Raw genomic sequence first — 18,432 nt, 5'->3', positions numbered from 1 at the left:
ATCCTCGTAATTTTTGCCAGGAGAAACCGAGACAAATGATCACATTACATATTGGATATGACTTCTTAAAATTGCTGCTTTGGTAACAAAGAACAATTTAACATAATAGTAATTCAATAACTAATGTGTAAACTGTGTAAAGTCCAGGCAAAAATTCAGGGAGGCTGTAAAAACATTAACTAATAAATATTTAAGACTAAAGAACTATCACAGTATCAGCTACAAGGACAAACTCCCAACACCCTGTGGCTGTGTTTACATGCAATACTTTTAATACAAAAAATTATAAACATAATATTTTTTGTTCAAATGAACTTTTTGTACAGAATATCCAAGATGTGTGTCTGAAGGATGCATGCTTACAGGAATGAGCAGGAGGAGGAGGGTCCGGTGACTCAAATGCTCCATTTCTATTGCACATGTTGTTATTCTACATTTACATGTCATCAGTGACACACATGCTAATAAAACATAATCTCACAGCTCCATTAACACATGTTTTAATTCACGTGTGAACTTATCAGCAGCTATGAGGAGCCGATTTGATGCGAGTCGGCTTCTGGTGTGAACAAGAGCTTCAGTTCCTGAAGCCTCGCTAACTGACATCATAAAAAAATAAAACATAAAACGACAAAATGCACCAGACATCGACAAAGAGGGTTTTTTAAACAGCACCCGAGTGATTCTTTTTTCTTCAACCAGCCAACACAGTGAGAACTTCATAATAGCAGCAGAGGAATGATGAAGGTAAACAGAGGTGATCATAAAGGGTTAAATACAGTTGAGTCTCATCTTCCACTCGTCACAGTGAACAGGAAAGCTGGGAACACGCGCACGTTCACACACATCACATCACTTTTTTTAAGTTTAAAGGTCAGTATTTTTCCTATTTGAACTTTATTAGTCTGATGTGTCTTCCTGTGAGTGAAACAGAATCATTAAATACATGAAGACACACACATCTAGCACAGACTTGGTAAGATCTACAAGACAGACAAAACTGACTTTTCTACAGAGACTGAGAAATGACACATTGCAAGATAGACACAACTGAGAAAATATTGTGTAGAACAATGAAAGCAATGATGGCAGCAGGTTTACAGTCTGATTTTTGCATGAACAAATATTATAGGGTCAGTTTTCCCAACAGTGTGAAAATGACTTTTTTCTTTATCTGGTTAAAAACTGTTTATGATCAGATTATATCTGAAGTCTGGATGTAATTCAAAATTATAAAACTAACTTTGTGCAAAAATGTTTAAAAAGGTTTTGGGGTGCATATGCAGTGCCCACTATGATATACTGGTCTAATATTCTGGTTGAATAGGCATAAAAAATAGTCATAAAAGAGAAGAGAAGCGAGCGTCAGTGTTGACATTAACTCGTCCACCAATTTGGATGTGTGATGATCACAGTGATAATGTAGGATCAAGTAAATAAAGCCCCAGTCACACAAGCCAGTCAAATGGCCTGTGATCATTTGGCAACCACTGACTCTGAGGGAAGTGAGTATACCCCAACCAGTTTCTTGAAGTTGATAGTAGTCGCTGGGACGTAGACAAGGAGCTTCTAAATGCCATAGGTACCAGTTCAACCAACTGGTGAAAAACTCTCTGTCATTGCTTTGGTTGCTAGCATGTTGCTGCTGTCCTAGTTTGACTGGAAGTGACAGAGTTGACTACAAACACTTCCCAGCCACTCTCCGAACTTTAGTGAAACTGCAAAAAGTCCAACACAAGCTAGAAATAAAGATTCGTCACCTTCAAAGTAAAAGTTGCAACTTGTGAAACATGCTTGCCTCCAGTGGTGAGGCACGGCTTCTCCATTTCCACTTTGCGTAACATTTTTACAAATTGTACAAATTTTTACAAATTGTAAAAATGTACTAGTTCTCAGCTAGATGAGTATTTGCAGACAACCACGAAAAACTACAAGCAATGTGCTAGCAACCAAAGCAATCACTAGGATGATTTTGGTCCTGCACATATTTTGCAACCATTTTCACCCAGCGAGAGCCAACCCATTGGGGAACACACATTTCCCATGCAAACACTTGTTGTGTCATCTTCAATATGGTGAACAACTCTTGAGCAATGAATTCATGTCAGAGCCTCGACACTGAGCTAACCAGTTGCTTATTAGCTTAGTGTATTTATTTAGTTAAGGTAAATTAAACATATCTGCAGGTTAACCTACTTTTGTCTTTATGCTAACTATGCTAAACAGTTACTTGTTAGCTTAGCTTAGCTTAGCTTAATGTTAAGTTAACAAGCTTCTGGTGGTAGTAGTAGCTTCATATTTAGCATACAACCATAAGAGTGGTATCAAGAGAGAAAATCTTCATCAAATGTTAAATTTTTTTTAAAATCTGAACCCATTCTTGAATCTTATTTTGCTTGGTGAAAGGTGAGAACATTACTTATAGACGCAAGTATGACTAAAAGATATTATCTATCACAGCAGCAACCTCTAACCAGAGGTGTGGTCGAAAGACAAGGTGAACTGTAAGAAAAATTTCAAAATATTAAATAATTGGTGCTGACGATAACATAAACTGGAGATCCATGTGGACAACTTTTTTTTTCTCCCCACAGTTTACAGTTTGATGTTGACATCTGTTCCTTATCGAGGCCTTGAAGTTTCCACTTAACCTTTCTCTAATTTCCCAGACTTTTGACAGATGCTTTCTAAGCATCCCGCTCTCTGTCTGAGCTCATCTGATGGCCAATATGGCATCATAAGATTTGCCCGTGCGGCAGACCTGAATGTTCTTGAAGCCGGTCTTGTTGAACATGTGTGTGTACTCGGACGGTGGGCGCTCCCTGCCCTTCGTCTGCACCAGCATGTTGAGGGAGAAAAGCTGAGTCATGATGGGCCCTCGTCTGTTCTCAAACAGCATCGCTTCTACCAGCAGGACGCCGCCGCCTGGCAGGAGGACAAACAAAGATACTGAAAGCAGTTTTTGTTTCAAATAGAAACAAAAACTGCTATAAGTATAATAATCAAATGAAAAATTGAGAAAATATAGCAACAATGTGTACTCTACTGAGTGAAATAAGTGTTTGATCCCCTCGAAACACATGATTTAGTACTTGGTGGAGTAAACTAGTGTTGGCCAGCAGGTTTGTGAACATCTTACAGTGCAGCAGATAAAATACAGGTCAAATCATTAACAAATGGAAACAATTACTAAAACTGTTATTTATGCTGTGCTCCAGATACCACGGAAGTCGGAACTTGGGAGTGTCGGCAGTAAAGTTGCAAAAACGAAGAAAAATGGGATTTGTTTTCATTATTACCAAGGTCGAGCTATTCACGTGTCACAAGAAAAACAATGTAATACTTGTTTTCTGCTGCAGGGCATTCAAAGATAGAGCCTGATGAGTGGGCTGAGTTACAAATACACAACAATGGCAGTACAGATGACAAGTTTTTCAGTTTTACTACTGTTTACATCACAGCCACCATCTATGGCTGTGATTGTGATTACCTCAGGATTGGTGGGGTTGCTCTGACTCTGAGTTGAGGAGACGTTCCAGATGAAAATTCCAACTGGGAGCTCAGAAATGTCAACTTCAAACTTGATCGCTCAATAATATACTCATATTATTCTTACTCTTTTGATGAAGCTCATTAGCAATATGAAATGTAATAACAGTGGCTATTTTCAAGCTGGCCACTAACTCTGGTAAGAAAATGTCTCATTTTGACACAAACTGAACATAACTTGTCCGCTTTTGAAGCTGTTACTTCTCTACTTTCCCAGACTTGACAGATCTCACATTCAGTGGTTTGTCGCTAAAACAACAAACCCCCACATGTACCTGGTGTACTGACCTGGTGCACACATGTCATAGATCTTCTTCAGCAGCGTCAGGCACTTCTCTTCAGGCCAGTCATGAATGATTCTGGCCAGAACGTACAAGTCTGCAGTGGGGATTTCACCAGTGAAGAAATCTCCTGCACGTAGAGGGCGCAGCATTAATAAAGACGTATTTACCAGTTTATTGGTTACAGTGAAGAAAAAAATGCTTTTTTCCTAACTAATCTCATAGGGGACCTATTATATCTACTTCCATGCTTCTATGCATGATTCAGATTTCAAAATAACCAAAACAAGATGTTTAAGCTCCTTTCCTCCTCTTTTTTAACCCAGCTTTTTTCTGATTGGCTGCACCTTGCAAACAGGAGGTTTTGAACATTTTTCTATGCCCTTTCTAGGGAAGTACTTTCTATCTAACATTCACACACATTCATACTCAGACGCAAGCATTGGAGAGCAACCTGGGGTTAGTAGCAGAGGATCATGAACCTACCAACCTTCTGATTAGTAGGTGACATACAGCCACCCCCATGTATGTTTTTTCTTAAACATTTAAGGTGTTTTAAATCATCCATAGCAGACTTACCGGACTGAAATACAATAGCATCATTCTCCTGAGAGAAATGCTTCTGAGCCACTTCCACGACCTGCTGGAGATCAAACACTGTGACGGTGGATGAGGGATACGCCTTTGCCATCTCGCGGGCCAAAGCACCAGTGCAACCTAGCAATCGTTCATAAACAGCGATCAACATTTATCAGAGGGAACAATCCTTCAAAATGTTCATTTTTGGTATACATGAATTTGAGGTATCTACACCAATCAGGTATAACGTTACGAGCACTGACAGGTGAAGTGAATAACACTGATTATCTCCTCTTCATGGCACCTATTTGGGCGAGATATATCTGGGACCAAGTGGACATTTGTCCTCAAAGTTGATGTGTTAGAAGCAGGAAAAATGGGTGAGTTTAAGGAGATGAACGAGTCTGACGAGGACCAAATTGTGATAGCTAGACGACTGGGTCAGAGCATCTCCAAAACTGCAGCTCTTGTGGGGTGTTCCCAGTCTGCAAAGGTCGGTATCTGTCAAAAGTGGTCGAACGAAGGAGCAGTGGTGAGCCAGCGACAGGATGATGAGTCACCAAGAGACACTGATGCATGTGGGGGAGTGAAGGCTGGATAATGTGCCCTGCCACAAAGCAAAAATGGTTCAAGGAGCACAACAACGAGACTGAGATGTTAACTTGTCTCCGGTTTCCCCAGAGCTCAATCCAATTGAGCATGTATGGGATGTACTGGACAAACAGCCCCGATTCATGGAGGCCGCACCTCGCAACTTAAACGACTTAAAGGTGGACATAATGTTATGTCTGATAGGTGTGTGTATATCTATTTGCCTTCTTGGGAAGAATAATAGCCCCTCTCAGATGTCAGAGCATCTTACCTCCAAGATCTACTACGTTCTGGAAGCCGGAGAGATTGAACGCTGTCACAACGTCATGTCCATCCAGAACCCATGACGAGTTCATGAGACCCATGAATTTCAGCATGTCCTCTTCTGATCTGTGCGGTACAGTTTAGGTTCATATACTGAATCCTAACAAGCTCAAAGCCACACTTGAAGCAGCGGGATCAACACCAACCTGTAAATGGCTTGGAAGACCTCCTCTGCTGGAAGGCCGAATGTCTTTTCATTCTGATTCTTCCCCTCCCTGCATGATGACAGAGGATAAGGAACAATTCTTTGTGCTCATGAAAACAACACAAAGCGAAAGAGAATGGTTGCTTTACATCTGCAAACATTTCTAAAAGCCCTGTTAAATCAGCTCGTTTTGTGTGGTATTTTAGCCTGATGTGGTCCCATGTGAATACACAGACCTGACAGCATCCACCAAGTTGTTCCACAGTGGGTAGATGGTTTGGGATTGGTAGACGATCATGTCATGGAGAGATTTGGCGCTGCCTTTGGCCAGATAAAGATTTGCCACGTCGGTGCTGCTGTACAAAGCTGTTTTAATAGAAGAGAAAGAGCAATAAATTAAAATGAAAGCCTTAAAGAGCAGCTAAATGTAACTGTTACACAATTACATACAATTTAATTATACCATTTTTTAATTATAATATTATTACCTGATGTAGCTTAAATTTGACATGTTGGCTTTTTGGAATGATCACACTGGAGATCATTTTCATGCCCAGGGAGAAACCATCATATTTTTGTAGTTTCCTTCTCTCTGTACATCAAAAACTACTTTCGGTCACCACAGCGGGTAGCTCTACAGATTTCCACCCCTTGTGCCCTTCCTGACACAACCCCGAGGGGTTTGCATCTCCTCCCAGAAACAAATCAGGGATCTTTTGCTTGCTACACTATACCCGGCTCCTCCTATTCCTCACCTGTTCCATCTGTCTTCTCAACCTCCAGGATCTCAATGCCCACCAGCGCGTCCAGCAGCCTCTCCATCCCATCCAAGCTGGTGCCCAGCTCCTGAGCAACATGCTGGGCACTCAAAGGCTCCTGGGACCTGAGCAGCAGGTCAAATACTCCAAGCTCACAGGCTGAAAATATCACCTGCGGAAAGACCTGTCAAGTTAACAACTTTGCACTGGTAGGCAGACTTTTAGTTAAAAAACTATGACTATAGGCAGATCCACCACCTCAGTCCAGTTTGTAATATTTCAACAGTTCCTGCATATAGTGGAGAAAATCTGAATCGACACACATTAAATCAGACTGACACTTCCCGAAGATAAACCGTGAAATGTTTACCTTGGACACTCTGAAGCCGTTAAAATACTCCAGAAGTTTGAACGGGTAATCCAGCTCACTCTGGGACATATGCTCTGCCATTACTGCGCTCCTGGTGGGGAAACATACCGACACAACGCTCTCACAGCCGGAGGAAAAACTCGCGCTTAACGTGGACAAACACTCTCCACGGGATCACCACTTACCGTCCGGAAAGCAGCCAGAAGGATCCGAGTCTGGTGAAGGTTGGTTTTAGAGGGTGTAAGTGCAGCACGGTTAGTTTGGGTTTTAGATAAAACAGCCAAAATGTCGGCGGTGTGTGATGGAGCTGCTGCTGGGAAATGTTCGGCAGAGAATCAGCTAAGATACATCCGTGATCCGTGATCTTGCTGAAAGCATTAGGAGAAATGCTTTCAGCAAGATTGGCTTTACACAACGGCGACAGTGCATGAGCCACAACAGCCAACACCAAACTCACACTCACTCACACACGTTGTGATGAAGTTCCCGAATCAATCAGCGGCGGAGGGAGGCGCAGTTGAGTAGTTGATATCAGAGATTTACGCTCCACGTGAATGAATAAATGCAGCTCTGAAATATGGATTAATGTTTATTATTGGTGTTACATGTACCAAAAATGTTCCAGTGTCTCTGGATATGACAGCGAACCCGGGAGAAATTACTTAGCAAGCACAAATAATATTTACTCATTCTTTGTGGCTATGAAGGACAAGAGGGGGGACAAAGTGTTACCTTGTTACAACCAGGCTGTCACAAAAACACAACACTTGTTCCGATTTCTTGTCTTGAACCTATGAAAACTCACTAATTGTCGAGCTGTCGAATTCTTTGACCTGTAAATTTGCAATTTTGTACATTTATATACAACATAATACAACGTCATACAATATAAACAATTTTAATGTTACATATTCTGTATATATTACCACTGTGACAGTGTTGCAACTACTTGCACCTTAAATTCTTACTACACCCACACATAAGCTACATAAGCACTTGTTTACTTTATTATTTTCTGTGCTCAGAGTTAAGTCTATTCTTTATTTTAGTTATTTGTTTATTTAATGTGAAGGGAACCTGCAGAGTAAGAATTTAATTGCTCTGCGTATCCACTTGTGTTTTGTGGTGTATATGACAATAAACTTCTTGAATGTTGAATAAAAAATTCAGTTTGACAGGTTTTTGGTAAAAACAAGGTGATTCCAAAAGAGCTATCAGCTGTAACCTTGGCATGTCTCAGCATGACGTGCAATGTGTCCTTAAGAAATAAATTAAAATAAAGAAGTGGAGGAGAAAAGACGTGGCAGACCTAAAAATGATCTTTGACAAACGGACAGTATCTTAAAGTCTGTAAGAAACTGGAAAAATCATGATACGTGCATCTGGACCGTTAGATGATCAATCAGCTGCTTGCTAAAGACAATCAGAAATATTCTCTATGGAGGGGTTAATGTCAGGAAGGCGTTTTTAGAGAAGGGAAATAGGAAGAAAAGGCTGAAATAGGGAAATTATACAAGAAGTGGAGTAAAAATCACTAAAAACACTCATTCATGGACTGGCCTCCCCAGAGCCTGGACCTCAACATTATTGAAGCAGTGTGGGATCAGCTTGATAGAGATCAGAACGATATGCATCCAACATCCAAAGAAGAGCTTTGAAAGTCCTTCAAAAAGCCTGGAGAATTATTCCTGACTATTCCTATTCGTGCTTAATGAAATCACAAGAAAGCTTGTCTAAGAGATTTCAGCCTCTGTTGAAGAAAAAAGGTCCTCATGCAAAACAGACTTTCAAAGCTCATTAGAACTGTACAAACTGTTTTTCCTTCCATACAGGATCCAAAGGATGTTTCAAAACTTTTGCTCAGTACTGCAAATGTTTGCATACACAAGACTATTAATCCAGTATGTTTATATATGCGTAGATTTCCAGTATGTGCAGAGGGTGCAGCAATGGGAGGCCGAATTTCAGCTTTTGCAAAGATTTGCATGTTATAAATGTTGATGCCAATGTACCAGCGAGCTACGGTATCCAAATATTAGTGTTGTTGACCCAAGTCATGTTTCAGTTTTATGCAAACACGTTTTAACTACTTAGGATATCTTATGTATGGGTTGTCTTACGCAAGCAAATCAAACCTGTCCTGATGAGGCTGAGTGATTCATTCAAATCCTATGAAGTAAAAAAATATTCTGTTATTTGCTCATTATTAACATCACCCTAAGTATTTCCTTCAACATATAGATTTTTTAAAATTATTGCAGTATCAAACAGTAAGTTTAGTTCCTAGTTAAACACAAAGGTTTTTACTTTACTAGAGGCAGCTTCACATTTTGTGAAACTCTTAGCACTTTTTTTTTTCTTCTTAGTTATATTACAGAACTTCTAATTACTGCATGCATGTGCCACCCAGCATGACTGTTCCCCCACCATCGCTGTCAGAAGAAAGCAAACAGGACTGATGGAAAGACGGTGATAAAACACGGGAAAACTGTGTTCCTGCTAGCGATCCAATCACGCATCTCAAATAAATTCCAGACATCTTCAATTATTAACCAAATTGATTTATTATGCATGAACAAATCCCTTCCTGCTTCTGTCACGCAGACACGCACACACACACGCCCAACATTTAAATACATGTGGTGGGAATTCAGCATAGCTCACTTTGTTGTTGCACATGCTTTAATAAAATGATAGATATATTTACAGGATAAGCAACGGCTCTGAAAAACATTTTCTGCAATAACAGCTCCCGGTCCCACCCTGCAGCACACTGCAACGCTCCTTGTATTTTGTTTTCCCCCCCTTTGGAAATTCATCCACATTTAAAAAGAAGTTTAGAACGCAAAGAAGGAAATACAAAAAAACAAACAAAAAAAAACAAACAATGGAGGGGGGGTTTGGCCAATACGACATAGCATTATACGTATATGGAGTTCATCAACTACATAAATATGGCAGTAACACTGAGTAATTCATACGGACTATTTACAAAGTTTGTGAAGTGGGGAAATATTACAGTCTGTGCATGGACGACTGATAGAACATATGCCTTCTTAAAAGTCTGGGGGACCGAGTCTAGGAAAAGCCTACACCTCCATCCTTCTGCTTGCCTCCTCTGTTAGACCGGTCAGGACTGACACAACAAACAAAATAAGGCACAATTAATACTTGGACCATTTTCAGGGGAATCTACAGACTTGCAGCTGGCTTGTGAGGCATGTAAACAATTGAGTCGATTGATTAGGACTGCCCTGTCATCTTCCCTTTGTATTCCCGATCACTGATTCAGTCCATCTGATGTAATTCAAAACAAGTTTCATATGGCGAGGACCTCTGACCCCTCCACCCCCTCCCATCCAAAATAAAAAGGAAACAAAAAAAAAAGAGAAAACAAAACAAAAATTTGCCCTCCCGCCCTGCCCTCCCTCTATGCTACTCAACAAATACAATCACATGGTGACAAACAAAGAAAACTAGTAGTGCATACACTACAAACAACAGGAAAATGCGACGCCCTGCCAATTGCCTTTGGTTAGGCCACAGCACTGCCCTCTGAACAAGGGGAGACAATGACTTAAACACAAAAAACAAAAGAAAAAAAATAAATCAAATGATTGATTGATAAGCTGTCCGAAGCTGAAGCAGTTTCAGTTGCAATGTGACTAAACCAAAGATAAAAAGAGAGAGAAATCCGCTTCCCCATCCCAGTCCACTGATCATCTCAGACCAATGTGTTTCTCTGACTACCTCGGACCAGCCTCCACCCGTGCCCTGCGGCGACCATGACGACCACACTTTCCCCCTCCCCCAGACAAATGATTAAAATATTTTAGGGTTTTTGTTTCAGATACATCTAATGTCACGAGGCCTCTCGCCGCCCCCAGATGTGTTTGCTGTCGATAAAAAAAAGCTCCTCGAAGGTTTTTGCGGTCAATCGCTTTCTGTTGGTGGTGATCTCTGTGGGATGGAGAGAAGAGGGAGGTCTGGGTGTTTACACTTGAATTCTGCCCTTCCAGAGCAGCCATGTCACCGGGCAGAATCAGGAGTGAAGATTTTGGCCAGTGGGGCAGGAGAAGGGAGTGGCAGATAGGCCAATAGGGCAGGAGGAAATGGAGGAAGTGGTCTAGGGGGGCCTGGGGGGGCCCTGTCACAGCTGTTTGGGGCTCCTGGCTTTGGTCGGAGTGATGGAACCTCTCAGTCGTGTTTCAGGTGGTCCTTGATGTCCTCCTCGTCTGTGTACTCTGACGGCTCGTCGCCCGGCTTCAGTAACCTTCCGACGTAGTCATACTTTTCTGGAAGAAAGTGCAGAACAGATTTAAAGCTCAAACAAAGGGCTGAGTGATCAATAAAATCACCTGACAGACGGCTAACCTACAAGTAACCGGACAATGGAAAAATTGTTTGGCTGGGTTTCCAAGTAAAATGTCAGACAGCTGGTCAGGGTACATTCAATTGCCTTACGTGGTCAATACATTTTGGAGATAAGGGATTGCATGTCTGATAAAGATTTGGCTTTGATTTGCTTCGCTAATTTTCTCTGGATTTATAAATGACTGTAGGGCAGAAACAGAAATCTGGACCTGCATGTCTGCTGGCTGCCCTAAAAGCCACACACACAAAAAGTGACCGTTGAACCCCCGAGGCTGAATCAGCAGACTGGTTTTGGCTGGTAAAAACAAGACATCTGACCCATGTGTGACACAATCAGCAACAGTCCAAAAATCAAAGATGCTCAGTTTTTAGGCTTAGTTTGGGAAGGCTTAAGTGTTTGAGGCTGGAACCAAAATTATTACATTATAATTTGTTTTATGTCAGTAAATTAATCAACTCGTGATTTAAGCTCCCAAACCTCTCTCAATACTTAAGCGAATACATTTGCCCTCGATGTCAAGATACAACTTTGGGCTGGAACAGCGCTGAGCGTAAATGACATGCTGTCATCCTCTTATAAGAGTCAATCAACTGCAGTTTGGGATTCACCAACTCAGCCAAAGCTGCTCAGTCCTGCTTTAAAGTGTTATTTAAGCAAGCAGAAGCCCGGCAGTACTTCAGACGAGTTCCAGTCCAAAATTAGACACTAATACAGTAGATCTGAGGTAAATCACACGAGGAAAGTTTTAAAATGACAGACTGTAACAGGATCCAACACTGTGCTGCATGTACAGCGAGCACAGAATAATCCTTGGATTATGACATGTCAGAAAATGAAGGCCTTTGTTTCCTTCCAGTTTCAGTGCTTCCTGTTGTTAACTGCTCTGCTGAAGATGTGGTGGCGGGAGATATTTTCAGGGTTTGTTATGTTTTTGTTTTTTTGCATGTCTCTTTCAAGTTCACTCCAAAGTTTCTTTCAACTCCAGACAACCAACAAACATTCAGAGCTGAAATGACTTCAAGTCTATGGATAATCAATGAATAACAATAGTATAAATAATTTTGTAGCTTCAAATTCTTCAACACCTCCCTTTCTTAAAAAAGATTTTAATTAACTGCAGGTTTTTAACTACAGACTGCAAATAGTCCATAGTGAAAATAACTGCTGATATAATTTGACAGTGTGCTACTTCTGATCTTTATATCACACACAGTAATTTGTCTGTTTCCAGAGTAAATGAGACACTTTATGGCATCACCGTAGGTGTACGGCAAAAAGCAAAAAAATGCCCATATGGCATAAACAGCAGGTCACTTCATTAGCAGATTAATGAGTTATGAAAAGAGCTCTTAGCTACAGCTGCTTCTTCATATTTTCTACAAGAAGGGGCAAACTGAAGCTGCTGACCCATTTGGTCCACTGATGGTTTTTCCACCACTGACTCACCTTTAAAAGCCTAATAAGTCACTAACGAGTATTTAGTGAGGGTCTACTTACATAATGACTGCAAGTAGTGTTTTCCCCCCCCAAAATGACAGGCCTGAGGGTCCAGTCGAGGAAAAACAAACAAAGCAAAAAAAAAAAAAAACTTGCTTTTTTGGACAGTGAAGTAAACTTGAAATCAATACAAACAGAAGATTAAAACTCAGTCAGTGCTGTCTAGCTATTTGGATCCTCACTTAATATGATGGGTGCTGTTGTGAAATCTGAGCAAAATCAATACGAGCGTATTTTCTCTTCATAAGCGTACCCATAAATTGCATCTCCCACTCTCTAACACTCTCCATCTGTACAGCACTGAGATCTGACAAGTCGTCGTACTCGTCCCTCAGGATGTCTTTCTCCAGGCAGAAGGTGGCCAGGCCTCTCGAAGCATCCCGGCCAGCGAAAATGCCATAAGGACCATCTGAGAAACAAACAACAGCAAGAATGAGTAAGAGTTAAAGTACTTTCATATCTCCTTTAACTAATCAAATAACCAACAAAGTGTTTGCACTCCACTGTGTGTGCAGCGCAAAAGCATCACATGGTTTTACTGAGAATAAGGGAAAGTATACAGATGAAGTTGGAGTAAAGCAACAAGTTAACCTTTTATGATTAACTCAGACTTGCATCTTGTGACGATAGCAGCTGCTTCACATTAAACGTTTTCAAGAACAGTAAATACGCATGAACGCGTTCATTAAGCTGCTAAATAAATACATTAAAAATAGTTTGTTTTTAAAATCATCCACATTGTAGATGCTGAATGAGCACTACTGATGTTTTTATTAGAGTCTGGAGATAGATTAGTATGATCATATTGTAATCTGAAACTCAATATCAGCAACCTAAGGAGTACATTTCCTGAGTTGCACAAGAGTTTAACTGGGGCTGCAACACTCTGTCAATTAAACAGTTACTCAAGCAGAAATTTAATCATGTCAACAGGCACTTTTCAAGCAGAAATGCCAAACATTCACTCGTTCACACCACTCAAAAGGAATGAGTCCTTCAAACTCTTCTGATTAGAAAGAAAAATCAATCATGCAAATCTTCAGAGATGCAATGAATAGGCAGTTGTTAGAAAAAGAACAAATTTTTTTGTCCTGTAGAAATGTCACAGAAATGACAGGTCTCTGTTGTCACCTATGACAATTTGTTACTCTAAACCAGACCTGCAACAAAACTCACCACATTATTAGCACTGAGGTCTTTAGTCAAACAAACATTGTAATCTAATCAGATCACATCCAGTATTTTCCTGCCTTTGTTACAGCCCAGTCTTGTAACATCTGCCAGCAAGATTAATTTTTTTAAGGACATGTGTTACACTAAGGGACTTCTGCTTCTGATATCTGACTTTATTATCACTCGAAAGGGACCAGTGATATACAGTCTCATAAAACTCCTGAAGTTTTTCTCCACGTTTTGAATCCTTCATCATCTTCCAAGAGGACAATCATCTGACTTGCATGTGAAAACTCTGCAGGCTCATATAACGGTGCAACCCAACACAGATCAATGCTCACTCTGGCACTGCTTAAGAGTTTATGAAGCAGAGCTAATCAACTCAAAGATAAGGAGTACTCTTTACCTTTCACAACCAACCACGAGAATTAGAGATAAAACTCCAGCGTGCACTTCACACGAAACTTCAGTGTGCAACGTAGACATTTACTAAATTTGAATCATGCTGGTTTTTTTTCATGTTGACTTGATGTGTAACAAAAAAGAAACGCTCACTGGACCACATTAGTGCCAGAATAAGGCCTGAAAGACAGAGCAACAGCTGTGAGTGACAGCTACAACTGCAGGGATACAAGTGACTTAATATAATTTCTGATTAAAGGGTGGATCTATTTAATGCCACAATGAATGACAAATGCATCAGATCTGACAAGGAAGGTGGTGATGGAACAGCAGAAAACACCACCATTACCAAGTTGCACATCTTTATTCATTTTAATTTATTTAGTTTATGCCTTGTTTTACTTTTCTATCAACTGTTTCTCCAGCATTAAATCCAGTGTGACTAATATACACTACAGTTTATATCACGGTCCTGCCAGCTCCACTGAGCCTCTGGTAGTGTGTCATAAGTTGGTGAGGTGGACAGATTCAGGGCCTGCTTGGCTCGGTCCTCTCATTGTGAAGTAGCAGACTGACACATGAGACTGCTGTTTGAATAATTATAGTTTATTGCAGAGTTGACGGCTGACTCAGCCTAGCCAGAGAAAATGCAGAGTAGCACGTTAGACGGCTGTGGGCCCGTCACATTCGTTTTGTCTAAGTGAAAGACGTGTCATATCTTCTTTTCGTGTTTTGCCAGTCTCGTCCCTATAACTCCATTTAACTTCACACAGTGGCACCCAAACTTGCTTTTCCCAATCGCAAATAAACATACAGTACGAGTACAGTAGTGCTGAGGTCATTTGAGGTGAAAATATTCATGCAAACTGTACAGAATTGATGCATTGTGAGTCCCATCACTGTAAACAAGCGACGGGTCCAGTCCAGACACTCGCACATTGTGCACGTCGACAAGCTAACAGGCTAGCGTTAGCAGACTAGCATGCTAAAACGTAATAATCATCTCCCGGCTGCATAACTTTAAACAGAAAGTGTCGCAGGTTTACGGTACATTAATATATATATATAAGGTTCAAACGTCTGCAACTTTAGTTGTAGTCACAACCCCAAAAGAAAAGTCGTGCTAGCGGCTAGCTAACAGCTAGCACTCCATTCAAAAACATAGACAAAGCCGAAGAGCTAGGCTAACCCCGACGGTTTGCGCCCAAATTTTGGTTCGGGACAACTCACCCCAAGAAGGGACACCTCAGCTTCCTCACGCAATCGTAAAGATTGTCGTTTTCCCACAGCTCACTCACCTTTACCGTAAAACTTTTTCCCGCTGGTCACGTCGAAAACTTTCATGTTGACGGCCATCAGGATGCGGGGGTTCTGGATACCGTCGTACTCCCGCAGCTGCTCCAGAGTGAAGTCCCGTCTCCTCATCTTGGGAAGCGCCGAGGCCTCGTCGCCCTGGGCCGCGTATGAGTATAGCCGTTTGCCCCACCGTCGGTAGACCACCAGACAGACCACCGCTACTAGAACTAAAATACTGATATTCAGCAACATCCCTCCGAGGCCAAGCCCGTCCGACTCCTCCGCTGCCCCCTGCCCACCGCTTGTGTCAACTGGTCCGCTCGAACTGTCTCCATCGTCCGCCATACTGCACGGTTAGCGCCTACCCGCCCCTGGCCAATGCCGCGTTCACGTCCTGTCGGGAACCACTAGTTGAGCGAGGGTTCAGCGTTGTTGCTGCTGCTGCTACGGCTAGGCAAAAATGAAAGCGACTGCTCCACAGGAGCCCCAAGATCTTCAGTCTCCTTGTGTCAGCGGATTCGCCTTACACTGATAGAAAATATGTTTGAAAATAGTACAAAATTATCTATATATATGTGTGTATAACAAAAAAAGACAAAAACTATATATATATATACACATATATATATATACATATATATATACACATATATATATATACATATATATATACACATATATATATATACATATATATATACACATATATATATACATATATATATACATATATATATATATACATATATATATACATATATATATATACATATATATATACATATATATATATACATATATATATACATATATATATATACATATATATATACATATATATATATACATATATATATACATATATATATATACATATATATATACATATATATATACATATATATATATACATATATATATACATATATATATATATACACACACACACACAAATTATAAGGCAACAGCAGAGTTTGTACAATTTTAATGAGCTTGAAAGTGAATATTTGTTATAATCACCTTTATTTTTCAGTATAGCCTGAACTCTCTTAAGCACCCCCAAAAAGTTGATTCTGTTCATCTGGACGTAGCGTTTTCAGTGGGAAAAACGTCTTATCACTCTTCTAAGTGACTTCTTCAGTCCCAGCCAACTGCAGGTCTCCCCAACCTTTTAAACAGTACCTTTGCACAATGATTGAAACCAGCCCACTGAATGAACAATGGGCTGTGAGGTCAGTTCTCTCTTAGGCAGCTTTCTTGTCATTTCTTTAAGTAGTCTTCAGGAATAGTTCTCCTGGCTTCTTGAAGAACATTCAAAGCTCATTTAAATGCTGTATGTCAATAAGCTAGAGATCCAGACTGTGGGGAGGCCAATCCATGACTGTTAGCAGTCAAAACTGCATGGGAAATGATTTCTGACAATTCCTCAATATTGGACTTTCTGACGTTAAGTCACAGGGTGTCTTTGGATTCCTTGGGAGCTGTTCTGTTTTTGCTTTTTCCCGAACCCATGCACACACTTTTCAGTATGAATTGCTTCTTTAGGCTGTTAAAAGGTGCGAGCTGTGATTTGACAACAAAAACTAGCTTATCAGGATAGGCGACTTGGCAGTGAAAAAAAATAATAAAAAAAATGCACAAACCCAATAGAGGTAGGGGAGTCGGAGAGATAAAGTAGGACAGATCACACAAACACAATTTTGTACAATCAGTATTTTATATTTTTTTGCATTTTACAATTCATCAACATGCACTGCTTTACCCTAAAAACACACTCAACACCACACTACCAATAAAACAAATCACTTCTCAAAAATCAAATGAATAATGGCAAAATGATTTTTTATAGTATTTACATTTTTTTCCCGTTAAAGTCAGCTCTAAAACACATTTTAAGTTCATTGGTGAAATAAAAGGAAAGTTAATCATTAAAGTGCTCTAGAGCACCAAGCCTCAAACAAAATATAAACTTCAAGCTAAAATATACTGTAGTTTTATGATGCTAGCTCACACCCATTATTCCAGCAGAAACTTATTTATTTTTTTACATTTATTTTTTAAACATTTTTATTTTATTCAATAGCAAAAAGCAATTAAGAACTGCAATGCTTACCTAAGACTATTCCATCCATCAAATACATGGAAAAATAAAAATAAATTATACTACTTCTGGTTGTAAAATGGGACGTCAAGTGTCCCAAATGAATTTTTGCAGGCTGTAAATTAAACAAAAACTAAAACATTGTAGTTTAGCTGCAATGTCTGTCAGAGAGTAAAAACATTGTTATGGAGCAGCAGCTTTGGTGCGAGTCCTTCACTAATTTTAAGTGCCCCTATTATGGTTTTTTTTTTTTTGGTTTGTCCTCTATCCTTTAGTCTGTAATAGTCCTCACTCCTGATGAACAACTTGAAATGCCTCTTTTACAGTCTAGGCTTTTTTCCATGACTTGTAACAATGTCCACCTTGTAGCTGTAGTCAGTCAACCATCCCCCCCCCCCAGTTTCCATTAATCTGACAGTATCTGAACATGTTAGCTTCATGTGTGAAAGAGCACCTTTTCACTTTTCAGTAAAATCTCAGACTAAAATCTTACAGGCGTAATGTGACCACACATGAGTAGCGGTCACTTTTAACGGACAGGCACGCACAGGTTATGACTGTGCACGGCGTTAGTGCATCTTTGTGAGTCACTGAGCTCACAGTCAATGCCCTAAACGGCAATAGCATGAACACAACAACATTTGATCTCAGCCACTCCCTTTCTAAATTGCAATAACAATAAACATTTCTCCATGATGAATTTTTGCTATCAGAGCCTGTGTGGGAGCGGTACGAGCTCTCTCAGCAGCACCATGCAGCACAAACACAGACTGATGCCAATGAAAGACAGAGCTGAACATTCACAAGTATGGTTACACTTTGCTAAACATCTCCCCAGAAAAGCAACAGTTCTTTTTAGCAGGTTTAATGTGGCTCTTTTGTCATTGTTGTGGAAGAGTATGAAGGAAGCCAGAAGAAAAGAATTCTAAGGGGACCTGAGTGTGAATGACTAACAGCCTGATGAAGCAAGCAATGTGTGCACTGTGATGTC

The 18,432-nt window shown here is 40.3% G+C and overlaps 2 protein-coding genes across 2 annotated transcripts; both read right to left on the bottom strand.

Moving 5' to 3' along the window:
- Nucleotides 1-250: 250 nt before the first annotated feature.
- On the bottom strand, nucleotides 251-7,052 carry asmt2 (acetylserotonin O-methyltransferase 2). The gene is made up of 9 exons (XM_026152647.2): nucleotides 6,783-7,052; nucleotides 6,598-6,688; nucleotides 6,225-6,399; nucleotides 5,706-5,835; nucleotides 5,471-5,539; nucleotides 5,272-5,390; nucleotides 4,410-4,547; nucleotides 3,838-3,960; nucleotides 251-2,925 (listed from the first exon to the last, which is right to left on the bottom strand). Exons 2-9 carry the CDS (start codon nucleotides 6,676-6,678, stop codon nucleotides 2,714-2,716), a joined length of 1,047 nt encoding a protein of 348 aa, XP_026008432.2. The 5' UTR covers nucleotides 6,679-6,688; nucleotides 6,783-7,052; the 3' UTR covers nucleotides 251-2,713.
- Nucleotides 7,053-9,137: 2,085 nt separating this feature from the next.
- On the bottom strand, nucleotides 9,138-15,805 carry pgrmc2 (progesterone receptor membrane component 2). The gene is made up of 3 exons (XM_026151106.2): nucleotides 15,343-15,805; nucleotides 12,723-12,878; nucleotides 9,138-10,892 (listed from the first exon to the last, which is right to left on the bottom strand). Exons 1-3 carry the CDS (start codon nucleotides 15,683-15,685, stop codon nucleotides 10,795-10,797), a joined length of 597 nt encoding a protein of 198 aa, XP_026006891.1. The 5' UTR covers nucleotides 15,686-15,805; the 3' UTR covers nucleotides 9,138-10,794.
- Between the last annotated feature and the right edge of the window lie 2,627 nt (nucleotides 15,806-18,432).

This window comes from Astatotilapia calliptera, chromosome 19, assembly GCF_964374335.1.
Source record: "Astatotilapia calliptera chromosome 19, fAstCal68.1, whole genome shotgun sequence".
NCBI lineage: Eukaryota > Metazoa > Chordata > Actinopteri > Cichliformes > Cichlidae > Astatotilapia > Astatotilapia calliptera.
Note: the sequence above shows the minus strand (reverse complement) of the source record. Positions and strands in the feature narration are given on the sequence as shown.